Source organism: Pararge aegeria, chromosome 15, assembly GCF_905163445.1.
Source record: "Pararge aegeria chromosome 15, ilParAegt1.1, whole genome shotgun sequence".
NCBI classification, from domain to species: domain Eukaryota; kingdom Metazoa; phylum Arthropoda; class Insecta; order Lepidoptera; family Nymphalidae; genus Pararge; species Pararge aegeria.
Genome location: NC_053194.1, coordinates 494,617 through 508,128, shown reverse-complemented (window position 1 = coordinate 508,128; position 13,512 = coordinate 494,617). Strand labels below are relative to the sequence as shown.

Here is a 13,512-nt window from a genome sequence, read left to right as displayed (position 1 = left end):
CTTGGTTTAGCGGGGCAAAGCTACCCACTCATTTATTCTCTCACGTTAGGGAGCTGGCCAAATAAAGCGACCCACGTCTATGCGTCAAAACCATCAAGAGAGTAAGTGCCGATATACACTGAGTTGAAAATAGAATAGTGTCACGTAGGAATTCCGGCCAGTTTACGTTCTGACCTGCCTCTACTTGCATTGAAGTTCAATGTTTATTGGAAGAATTATAAGAAGATGAGAGGAGCAAAACAATTGCAATGGACGAAAGACGCGAACGAGAATTTATGCCCTAGTAAGTTCGGCGTCATGAATTGTTTCACGTGCGATGGGGCCACATACAAAAAATAGTATTCTATGCGACGCAAAGTTTTTTAATTACACTGTAATAATTCTAGCAAGCAGACGGCCCACCTAATAGCAAGTGGAAAACCATTACGTACAAACAAACCCTTCGCAGGGCATGCAAGGAACACTTTGCTGATAAGCCTCATGCCCCTCGTATTACATCGGAAATCGGCGGTAATACTTCACCGGACGAGCTCTGTCATAAAAAGCTCTATAGATAAAACAAAAGATGTACACGCACGCTCGCACTGTGAAGTTACTGATAATAGGTCTCATCGCAACTTGAATCTGTCTCGGTAGACTGTATCTTCTTGTTTATGGTCGGTTATTCGAGAAATTTAGCAAGGATTCATTAACAGAGTGACATACTTGTCTCCTCCTCTCAGTCTATCTCTTATTGGAGAAAGGGATTCAGTGTTCGAACCCACCACGCTGCATACAGGCGTACATATTTGTATTATTGATACGTTCCGTTATTCTGAAAGCTCGATAATCCGGATTGACCTTTTTTGCATAATACTCTGCATCCAGGTGGTGCTCCTACTTTTTCACTTTTAAGCCGCTTATATGAGCTTTGTGCTTTTTGCAAAGCTTTTATAAGCGCAGATAAAATAAGTATAAACTTAGTGTGGGCAAACACAACAGGACACGGTTTCATACCGCTCGGCCGATGGCCACTGTTGGAAAAGAGCAACTGCTGAATTCTTTGAGGGCTAAGTAGAATCCACCTGCCGAACCGCTGGTAAAGTCACTACAAACATTCTTGACGTTTCAAAACTGACTCTTATGTAACATGGATATGCCAGCCCCATCATCCCTTAGATAACTTAGGTAAAAAAAAACTTAATACAAACTATAAAAGAAATGTAACAGATACAATACGTTATTGCCGAGGCGTACTTGTGATTGAAAAAATAAATATTTTATTTCACTAAGCGATCGCCTTCACTTCACACGACTTCGACTTCACTTTTGGGGGGCCGAGCTCGAATCCCATCACGCACCTCGTTTTATGCAATTAAAATATCCCTTGCTTCAACGTTGAAGTAAATAAATCGCGAGGAAAGCATGCCACTGAGTTCTTCATAATGTTCTCAAAGGTGTGTCGAGTCCACCAATCCGCACTGGGCTAGTGTGACCCCTCATTGTGGATGGAGACCCCAGTATATATATAAAGTCAAACCTGGATAAGCGAGAGTTCAAGGGAGCACAATCTCATTCTCGCTTATAGAGGTTTCTCACTAACCCGAGTTTCTCGCTAATGCAGGTAAATGGGTAGCGTTTCTCTCTTATAGAGGTACGCAGCAATAACAAGACATATTCATGCACTATGTAATTTTATTTTATTTAGAACTTATTTCCATTTAAAAAAATCCGTGAATTTCGTTTGGGTTTCTGTTTTTGTATTTTGAATGTTTTTCTCTAACTCATAAATTTTGTCGAATATTGCTTGCTCGACTGTCGCTTATAGAGGTATAGATAAGTAGCAGTCTCACTTACGGAGGTCCGTGAGGGAAAAATGACTCTCTTACAAAGGTTTCTGTTTCTCGCTAATAGAGGTTTTGGGAGCTTAAAATGACGGGTCCTGGCTATTACTCTCACTTATAGAGTTTTCTCACTTATCCAGTTCTCACTTACCCAGGTTTGACTGTATATATATATATATAAATAAGGTTCATATGATGATTTCACTAAGCAATGTCTGGGCAAAGTCAAAATAGGTATTCTCTAGAGATCTCAACCATAGTGTTTCTTCAGCGATCCATGAGAGCTAGTTACCAAGTCGACTGCAAAATGTATAGTTCACGAATAATGCACAGATGTGAACTCGGACAAAAGATAGAAAAAATACGTTTATCTTTTTTGCCCGCCTGCAAACAATGCAAAGGGGAAGTTATGAAAATAAGAACAAAGCCTCCAAGAAGAATATTGCGCGGCCGCGTCCACAGTGCGCGCGGGATTTCGGTTATTGTTTTAAAAAGTTTAAAATAAATTGTTCCTCTCTTTTTGTTTGGGTTGTAAGTGATTTTTTTTGTGTATCTTATGTAAAATTGTGTGAGTCACGGGCTGTTTAAGAATAGTACTATGAATTCAAATAATTTCGCTTACATTTTTATGTTTTCGTATTAAGAAGGTTATTTTGACGTTCTGATTTAGTGTTTTTTTGTGTATAACATCTAATGCTGAGGGTCAGATCAGATGTTGGTGACGTGCAGTGGGCGACCAAAGGAGCTTTCAATTCATAGGGCTTTTGAATAAAGAATTATATTTATTGGTCGTTATCTAATATAAACTTGTTATCCAGTCCTTACCAATTTCGATGTTTTGTTATAATTTATACAGCTTGCTTTCATAGTTGGTTGGTCTTTAAACTTTATGGAATTTAGTGAAAATCTTAGCATTTAGCTGATGACATGTAGCAGTTATAAGGCCATTAACATGATATTTGTCATCAGTCCTTTATTTAAGTAAATACGATAAACTTACTACTTTGTATAAGTATGAACTATAACTAACTCAATACTTACTATACAGGAAATGTGTGAGTCCAGTACAAAAGTTATAAATCATAATTTTCCTCGAGTGCTTTGAAATGCGATGGTTCGTTGTTTTTACCGGGACCTGTGTATGTGATATTTCTCAGAAAAACTACGTTGTTTGTAAAACGCTATCACACACGCCGCGCGGCAATTCCTTTTATTTTTATTAATTTCTTTGGCAGTACTAAGTAATGCTATTTCCTAGTGCCCCGGATCTTTAGTAAGAACTTTTGTTCTTGTATAAATTGCAATACGCTGTGGTCTTGTTTGTATGGGAAGTCCCGAGTTCGGTCCCCGGCGGGCACAACTTAGCGTTTCAACGATACCGCGTAGAAACGCGTAAATGGTGAGCCCGCTACCATCTTATACTGCATCCCAAACCCACTGAGAAATTATTATTGTAGATTGCAGTCTACGGTTATCTTCTAGTTAAATAAAATAAGTTCCACAATTCAAAAACAGTTCGAAAAATACTTGAAACAATAAGAAGCTTCACTTCACCACACAACGTTTATGTTGACTGCTGGGCTTCAGCGTATTATTTTGTTAGTGTGATTAATATATATCACCCCTACCAAATGAGAAATTTCTAGGAGAAGAAGTCTTTTTTGATAACGGAATTCCAAAAACGTGTATTTTAAAGGTAAATTCGACTTAATTGTAGTGTTTTGAAATGCTTTAAAATGGTAAACCTTGGCAAACATCATTGGTGACTGTTTACACTAGCAGATGTTTTTTGTGATCGACCTTGTTGTCTCGTTGACCTTTACCGGAGTTTGTTTAGCGATAGGATACGGTTTATTTTCAACAATAATAATTGATGATTGGTACGATTCGTACCTACGTAGGAAAGATAATTTTTCTGTAAATAAATCCTATCCTTATGCGTTATTTGTGAAATATAATTATTGTCGACGTGACAAATCGGTGATAGTCTAGTCGATAAGATATTGACCTGCTTGCCTTTCGGTGGAACTGAATTCAATTCTCGGCACATAAATTAATTTTTTCAGTTGACTTAAAAAATTATAAGTTTCGGCAACATTTTTAAGCCTGTGCTAAGTAAAATGTAAAAAAAAATATTTTACTTGGCAAAGGCTTAAAAATGATTTTCATACTTCTTAGAAACGACTGAGAAATTTGTGGAAAACATTTGGCTTTGTAGCTTTTACTCTCTAGTTTTAGTTTTCTTTTGTCAAAACGTGTTTCAATGTTTTAACATGATAGAACGGTGACGGAAAAAATGTTTTGAAAACCTCATAGTTCTACAGTTCCCGCTTCTTAATCTGAGAGGAGATCCGTGACCTGTTGGCCGATAATGGGTTGAAATCTTAATTTCGGCATTATTCACGGTACGCTTTTTTTATCTCTTTTAAAGAGCTGAGTCTATTTTTTAGATCTTTTCTAAAGTGACTATGTAGCTCTTGTGGGTCTACAATTCACGTTACGCTTATTCTCGTAAATCATAACACTATCACCAATTAATTTATTTTTTAGCTTCCATAAGTAAAGGGAAAGGTATCTTAACTGTACGGCAAAACATTTAATAGAAAACGTATTAAATATCTATTTGACGACCTCCCTGGCGCAGCGGTGAGCGCTGTGGTTTTATCTTTGAGGTTCCGTACACATAGAAAACTTAAGAACGTGCAAATCTTCCGTATAAGAACCCACTTTATCTATAGATCTTAACCTATCTATTCGTAACTCGCTTCGACCTCACTTTATAAAGTATAATATTAACGACCCCATTTTGCCCACATATGATGTGGGCGTATGATGTATCAAGTTTTGCTACGGAACCCTAAAAACTACCCTTCCCCCTGCCAGTATCCTGTATGATAAATTGTCCATTTTCTTTGACCAAATCAAAAGTCATTATTACGCCCAAAAAATTGGGACGGGCTTTATGTAGTTGTTTATTCCGACCCCAAAATGGAAAACCGTTTCGACCGGCAATTGGTTTCTCGTTATCCCTTTTTTGGTTCATTAGCCGTGAGCTGTAACGAGCGAATCGCTTATTCATGAGAAATGAGGGAACATAGATAGGGCCTAGGGATGAGCCATTATGATCTAATATGACAAATTTACAAAATAATCAGAATATATTTAAGGCAAAGTCAAATATTTCTTTATTCAAACAGGCACTTTTGATGCGTATATTATATACTGCGTAAAAAATAGGCAAACCAAGCAGATAGTCTGCCAGATGCTAGTGGAAAACCTCGCCCATAAACAGAGCAACACTTCACATAACATGCAACGAATACATCCTGAAACGTGCGCCGCTCTGTGCCTGTCAATGTGCCTGTAATAACACCATCAACCATGCACTTCCTGACCGGAACACAGCATTTAATAATGCTGGTTAGCGGCATAAATAAGCATGGTGGCTACTACTACTACCACCATGCTAACCACGGACGAGCTCTGTCAAAAAAGCTCTACTACTAATAAACTATTTATATTTATTAAAGAAAACCTCAATTTGCATCAACGAGATTAGAACAGCTTACGTCACCATTTCCCATTGGTCTGTGTAAGGACGTGTCAATGATACACCAGCGTTAGGCATGTACTGACTTTATTCTTATAACTATGCACCTCATACAATATTTATTATTAACCCACCCTCACATCATTCCCCTTAAAAATAAACTAAAAATTAACAATCACTCTCACCTTCCTCTTTCCAAAATTAATTAAATTACAAATCAATCAAATAATCATTTCATCACAAAATGCATTTGAGATTAATTAAATCGTAAAGATTTTAAAGACAAATTTACATTACATACTAATTTTTTCAGCAAAATTCTAGTGTAAAAATACAAAATCAATAAACACATTAACCTTATTACATCAATAACCTTATTTTTTATCCATGAATTTAAACTCAATATTGAACTTATATCAAATTTACCACATACATAATAATATTTTTCTTAACTATTATATTATGCACATTTTCGCCGTAAAGCTCCTTATTCCGAGCCAGACTGGTAGTTACGTAAACCCCCATCTATCCGGAGGCCTCACTGTCCTGCCAGAACGAGACACATAATTATTCTCTATCGTACCTGTACGCATATTTTGAGTTTGGTAAGGTTCTACGTTAACATCTGTATTTAAGCCTATATCGTCATACTCAAACCCATAGTGAAGCGTGTCTTGTCTTTCCGGCCTATCTACCGTAATATGTCGCCTGTTACGAACTAATTTTTTGCCTTTTGAATTTGTAACTTCATACGATCTATTATTCAAAACGCGGGTTATTGTACCTGGTATCCATCTTTTAATATTTAAATCATAAATCCTTACTTTTTGTCCTACAATTAATTTTTTTAAGTTTTTAGCATTCCGATCATAATAAAATTTTTGTTCGTCCTGTCTAGTTAATAATTTATGTCTTATGTTTTCGTGTACTTTTGGCTTTAACAATTTTTTTGATATGGGCAAAATGCTTCTTAACTTCCTACTCTGTAGTAACTCTGCCGGCGAAGGTAACTCTAACGATAATGGTGTATTTAAATATTCCAATATAGCTAAACGGTAATCAGACCCCGTTTCTTTAGTTTTAATCATTATATTTTTTACCGTCTGAATAGTACGTTCTACTTGTCCGTTCGATTGTGGATAGTGAGGCGAGGAAGTTACATGTTTGAATCCCCATTCCATAGCAAACTCTTTAAAGAAAGTTGAGTTATATTGGGGCCCGCAATCTGAAATCACCACAGTTGGAATTCCATAATGGCAAAAAATATTTTTTAAACATGTTATTATATGCATAGAATCAGTATACTGTAGTTCCACTATTTCAAAAAATTTACTATAGTAATCTACTATAATTAAATAATTGACACCCTTTAGTTGGAACAGGTCAGTGCCAACTTTAACCCACGGACTATCTGGAATTTCATGAGGCTGCAATTTTTCTTTTTGATTCAATTTCTTATGCGCGAGACAAACATCACAATCATTTATTACATTTACTATGTCATTATTAATGCCTGGCCAAAATATCGTTTCTCTAGCCCTTAACTTAGTTTTTTCCAACCCCATATGACCAATATGTACTCTACTTAACATTTCTTTTCGTAATGATTTGGGTACCACAACCCTTTCATTTTTCCAAATAAGACCATAAGCAAACGACAAATCCTCCTTATATTTCCAATATGGTTTCACTATATCCAACACAGCATTTTTTTCGACCGGCCAACCCTTTTTAATGTACTTTGACAGCTGTTTTAATTCACTATCATTCTCAGTGGATTTTTGTAACGCAGCAAACTGTGCGTTTTCAAAATATTGCGTAAGCGCCGATGCCGCATCCCGCGTGACGGCACACACCTCGTCATAAAGACTGTCTTGACTCGAGTGAACGGTCTCGGCAGGTTCATAAGCGCGCGATAATGCGTCGGCAATATAAAGGTGCTTGCCAGGCTTGTAGACTAACTTAAATGTATAGCGTTGCAAGCGTAACAACATTCTTTGTAAACGCCCAGGAGCATCTGTAATTGGTTTCTTTATTATACTTATGAGTGGCTTATGATCGGTTTCAATAATAACATTCGTTTTCCCATAAATGTACGCATAAAACTTCTCGCATGCAAACACACACGCAAACAGTTCTTTCTCAATTTGTGCATATCTCTGTTCAGCCTTAGTTAGCGCCTTGGACGCATAACATACCGGTAAATTATTTTGCATCAAGCACGCACCCAAGCCACTCTTACTCGCATCTACTGATATAACTATTGGTTTATTGACATCATAATATTGTAACACAGGGCGACTAGTCAAACAATGCTTAATATCCCGAAAACATTTCTCATGCCTTTCGTTCCAGTGCCAATCAGTTTCTTTTCTTAATAACTCTCGTAATGGAAGTACCTTATCCGATAGATTAGGAATAAAATTACCTATGTAATTAACTAAACCTAAAAATCTTTCCACATCCTTTTTATCATTAGGGATCGGCATTTTTGTAATCGCCGTGATATGACTGTCATCAGGATACAGGCCATTTTTTGTTATCCTGTGTCCTAAATATTTTATTTCTTCCAAACCAAACTTACATTTCTTTTCATTTAATTTTAAATTAATTTTCCTACATCTTTCTAACACTCTTCTTAACCTTTCATCATGTTCTTCTTTATTTCTACCATAAATTAGCAAGTCATCGATATACATGCACACTCCTTCTATGTCATCAAAATTTTCTATCATTTTTTTATGAAAGACTTCTGACGCTGAACAAATTCCATAAGGCATTCGCAAGAACTTGTATCTACCAAAAGGAGTGTTGAATGTGCAGTACAAACTACTCTGTGCATCTAAGGAGATATTCCAAAATCCTGAAGAAGCATCTAGCGTACTAAAATACCTAGCCCCTGATAGTCTCGATAGAATTTCATCCAAAGTCGGCAGTCTAAAATGTTCCCGTTTAATAACCATATTTAGTTCCTTGGGATCTAAGCATATACGCAGATCGCCATTAGGTTTTTTAACCACAGTAATACTGCTAACCCAGTCCGACGGCCCTTCAACCTTAGCAATAATTTTCTTAGTTTGCATTTCCTCTAACTTTTTCCTCACATCCTCCTTTAAAGCAAACGGTAATTTTCTAGGTGCATGCACCACAGGAATAGATCCCTCCTTTAAATGTATTTTATATTGACCCGGTAAGCACCCTATTCCTTGAAACACATCTTTAAAATTCATTACAATATCCGGTTTGCAATCAACTGTTTGTATCGACATGACACGTCTCACTACGTCTAGTTCTGTGCAAGCATAACGTCCTAATATCGGTACAGACTGAACATCAGCTATCTTAAATTCGAGCATATAATTCTTTACTTTATAAATCACATTTAAATATATCTTCCCTACGACGCATATGCTTGCACCAGAATAACCATTTAATCTCGTGTGTGTTTTTAATAAACAATCCTGTGGTATTTGCAATTTTTTCAGATAATATAACGGTAAAACATTAACATCTGCCCCCGTATCTAATTTAAATTTAATCAACGTGCCACAAATATTTAAGCTAAGATTCCAATCACTGTTATTTAATGAATATATTACCTTATCATCAGAGTCCTCAATATAATTCACCCCACAAACCCGGGCAAAATGATTCATCCTTAAACACCGCGCACACTTTTGGCCATAGGCTGGGCACTCAAACTTTTTATGCACTATTCCACAATAACTACACTGATTATTCGAACCCGCAACCGAACGCCACTGGCTCGCGCCACGGCCTCTGGTCGGCAGGGGGCGCTCGCGCGGCCCAACAGCGCGCTGGCAACGCGACTCCGCGCGATCGCCGCGCCCTCCACTCCATCGCTCGAACTTCGCTGCGTCGTCGGGTACCTGGCTTCTTATTTGTCCTCGTGACGATGATATCTTCGACTTTACAAGTGCAACGTGATTTTGCATTTGTTTTACTTGATGAACATTATGCATATCTTCTCTTTCAGGCTTAATCTTCTCCGAATAGGTCCGGGATGCCACGGCAGCACGGCAAATATCCATCGCCTTTTTTAGTGACAGGTCATCCTCTCTTAATAACCGTTCACGAATGGCTGCACTTGAAACACAACACACCAGCCGATCTTTGATCAGTTCGTCGTGCAAATCACGAAACTCACAATTTTGAGCTAATTTTCCCAACTCAAACACATACTGCTCGATAGTTTCGTTGTCACGTTGATCACGAATAAAAAATCTATGACGTTCAACCGTTACGTTTCTTTTTGTTTTGAATTGTTCATCCAACTTTTTCCATATGTTTTCAACAGTCGTGCATTTCTCTGGCAGTTGATCTAAAATTTCTCGACACTGCTCACCCACCACGTGCAATAAAATGTTCACCTGTATTTCCAATGATTTTTTATTTATTTCACACGCTTTACTGTATATTTCATAACTTCTTTTCCACTTGATCCATTTGTCATGAATGTTATTTGCGTCCGATGCATTTTTGTCAAAACAAAACGAAGACGGCGGCGTCAATATACTTTCCATGTTTGCAGAGTTTTCTACTTTAATGTTAATTTCCCGACTGCGCCATGTAAGGACGTGTCAATGATACACCAGCGTTAGGCATGTACTGACTTTATTCTTATAACTATGCACCTCATACAATATTTATTATTAACCCACCCTCACAGTCTGCTACTTGTATTCTCCGCCCGTCGAGCTGTCACGGTGTCGGAGTCTTCCTTCCTCCCAGTGCCCGCATTGTTGGATGCACTGGATGCAGGCAATGTAGGGCGCAGGAAGTTGCTTTCCACTATGTATAGCCTCCTATGACAATGGAATGTGGGAAACATGGAAATAGCAAACGCATACTATAATGTTAAAAAATAAGGCAATTTGCTGATACAGTTTATTTACGAAATAAAGCAGCTAATAGTGTGTAGCAGAACATGTGAAAATAGGGTATTAATAATGTATACAGGGTTAAATAAAAACAACTTTTATTGTACAATTTTTCAAAATTCAGTATTGATTTACTTCATACACAAAATTTATAAATCACTAGCTGTTAGCCCGCGACTTCGTCTGCATTTGATTTTGTTTTTGATGTGGCATTTAATTTAGTTGTAGATCTAAATAAATTTAAAGTATTCAGTATGGGTAATGAGTGGTTTGCTGCTGTCCGCTGAGGAGTTCTGTCCTCTACCTCCAACCACAGTTTGGGCAAAATTAAACACATATTATAATACCTACCTACCTTAACCTCTATTGCACAAGAATATTTATTTAAATCGGTTATAATTTGTCGGAATTATGGTGTAAAATCGTCAAACACTCATCCCCTCTTCCAAAGGAACCGAGCTTAATGCCGGTATAAAAATTATCCTATATTACTTCTAACAAACACTTCTAAGAATATGTGTGCAAAGTTTCATGAGGATCTGTTAAGTAGTTTTTGCGTGAAAGCGTAACAAACTAACTTACATTGCCATTTATAATATTAGTAGGGATATATATTAGTAGGGATGTTATTTCTTCAAAGTGACATTACACTGTGGATAATACATGCCTCTGTTGCCAAACCGCTGCGAGCACGAACGATAGAGTCGTGGTTCGCGCGCCGTTGCCGATTTTACATTACAGAGTAGTAACAAGTAGAGTATCTATGTAAAATATTTAATATTCAATATTTCACACACTATCGAGCTCAAAGAAAAGTCCGACCGAGAGCTTACTACTCGTTTGAAACATCCAAACTGCCTGATGGGTACGACTACTACTTGTGCAGTAGTCAATCAATTAAGTCGATTCTACCAAAAAGCCGACAAGAAGTAGTTAATAACTTTATTAATCCTTACTTATATTATAAATGCGAAAATGTGTTTGTTTGTCCATCCTCTGTTAATGCTGAAAAATAAATAGATAGATAACTCTATGCAATAAGCAAACATTTAAAAAACTATTTCGATTCATTTTAGTTATTATCATTTTTCAGGAATGTTCTACGGTTTCTTTATGACATGACGGTGTTTGTAACTATGCATTGTTTAGTATTATAATACTCTAGAAATAAAAACTTTAATAATAAAAAAAATATTCTACACAAACAAACATTCAAACTAAGCTCCCAATCGCTTTACAAGTAAATATACTTACTTTCATATTCGAAAGCAAAGGTCTTAAAACTTTTTTGTTATGTTGACCACTTGGCGTTTTTTTTCGTTTTAATTAGGCCTTGAAGTCACCAAAACAACATCCTACAAAATTATAACGTTATTTTTTCCTCTTTGAAAGCCCTACTGTCACAACAGTTTCCTCGGTCAGCCACCATGTACTCCTCTTGTCTGAGGGTTGTGACCGAAATGGATTATATGAATACGGATTTTGTACACTATGTCGCGTAGACCTTACGTGGTCCAATCGCGTGGAACCAAATCTTCTGACATAAAAAAATAATATATAAATTAAAAATTGACTCAACAATAAGTTAGCATTTCGCTCTACAATTGAAACACAGTGTACTGTATACACGCACAGATATCCCGAGCACGGGTAAACATAGCCGTCATAGTATTATATGCGAGGGTGATACGTGATCGCCTCCATTGTCACGTAAGGGGTTAACTGGCTCTACCAACTATTTAGATATAATAACTGCCGATAACATACGCATGAAGCCACCCTAACAGTCAGAGGCTTTAATTTTAACGAGCGCGCTTATACTAAAAGTTACAAGACCGTAATGAAAGTAAACCAACTTACTAACTAAATATTTGCGGCATTATTTGATATAAATATCGGAGAATATGCTGAGGTTCTAAATTTCATTTCGTTAGACCATAACTTCTCTACAATCGAACCGCGTATTCGAAATACTGTCATCGTCACTTAGTCGAAATACTATTGACACGTACGAAGCGATTTGTTGACCTGCCTGGCATAGCGGTGAGCGCTGTGGTTTTAAGTTGGATGTCTCAGGTTCGACTCCCGGTAGGGGAATTACCTACCTACAAAGACGTGTCGCTAAGCGATTTAGCGTTCCGGTATAAAGTCGCGTAGAATCCGTTTAGAAATATGGGTTAAAAATAACTTCTAAAAGCCCTAGCAGGCTAGACCTCTACCATCTAAAACTGCATCATCACTTACCACGAGGTGAGATTACAGTCAAGGGCTAATTTGTAGTGTAATAAAAAAATGCCCTTTGGACACTCACGGTGGTCAGAATCGGTCTGAGAGCTGTTCGTAACCCACGACACAAAATCCAAAGGGTGTTCTAAGTTTAACCTTGTTTGTGTGTGTCTGTCTGTAGCTTTACATTTCACGAACGGATGAACCGATTTTGATTATGTTTTTTGTTTCAAAAGTGTATTTAGTCGGTAGTGTTCTTAGCTGTGTTTCATGAAAATCATCCACTACCGTGGCGGATTGGCGGATTACATATTTTTCCACAACTACCTTAATATTTGTATCAAATGAAAGGGCTTGACTAGTAGAATACTATACACTATGACATACCTATTTCAAATCCAAGATGGCTGCTACTACAACATGGCGAATCACATTTTTTCCCACAGCTCTTCAATATGGGTATCAAATGAAAGGGCTGACTGTTAGAATAACGTACGCTGTATTGAAAGTCGGGATTTTTTTTTTTGTTATGTATTATAAGTGATGATATAGTCTAAAATGGTAGCGGGCTAACCGGTTTTGGGTGTAGCAGTTATATTGTTTCCTACGCGACCAGAACGCTAAATTGATCGGTGGCACGTCTTTGTCGGTGGACCGTAACTAGCCATGGCCAAAACCTCAGACCAATTAAAACACTTTTATTAAAATTACATACATTAGCTACTTTCAAAGCTATAGACATAATATACATAATATATAGACATCTTCTTTTGAATATAATTTCATTGTATCAATGTTTATTTACGGCACATGTGCCATTTCTCATCGGAGATATTTAGAGCTACCCTTTACGCATTAACAACGCCGGTGGGCAGGCATTATGTATAAAGTATTTATTAGTAATAAAATGAGCAAATAAAACAACCTCATTTCCTTACAAGGTACGGAACTCTCAGTTGGCAAGTCAGTTATAAAAGTTATACCTCGTTGCTGGTTTTATGTAAATTTCGTG

General features: G+C 37.1%; 2 protein-coding genes across 2 annotated transcripts in view; one reads left to right on the top strand and one right to left on the bottom strand.

Moving 5' to 3' along the window:
- The window catches only part of LOC120629698 (syntaxin-binding protein 5), a 288,649-nt gene that overhangs the window by 51,956 nt on the left and 223,181 nt on the right, over nucleotides 1–13,512 (top strand). The gene's annotated exons all lie outside the window — the stretch shown is intronic.
- Nucleotides 5,844–9,478, bottom strand: LOC120629697. The gene is made up of 2 exons (XM_039898676.1): nucleotides 8,973–9,478; nucleotides 5,844–5,919 (listed from the first exon to the last, which is right to left on the bottom strand). Exons 1-2 carry the CDS (start codon nucleotides 9,423–9,425, stop codon nucleotides 5,899–5,901), a joined length of 474 nt encoding a protein of 157 aa, XP_039754610.1. The 5' UTR covers nucleotides 9,426–9,478; the 3' UTR covers nucleotides 5,844–5,898.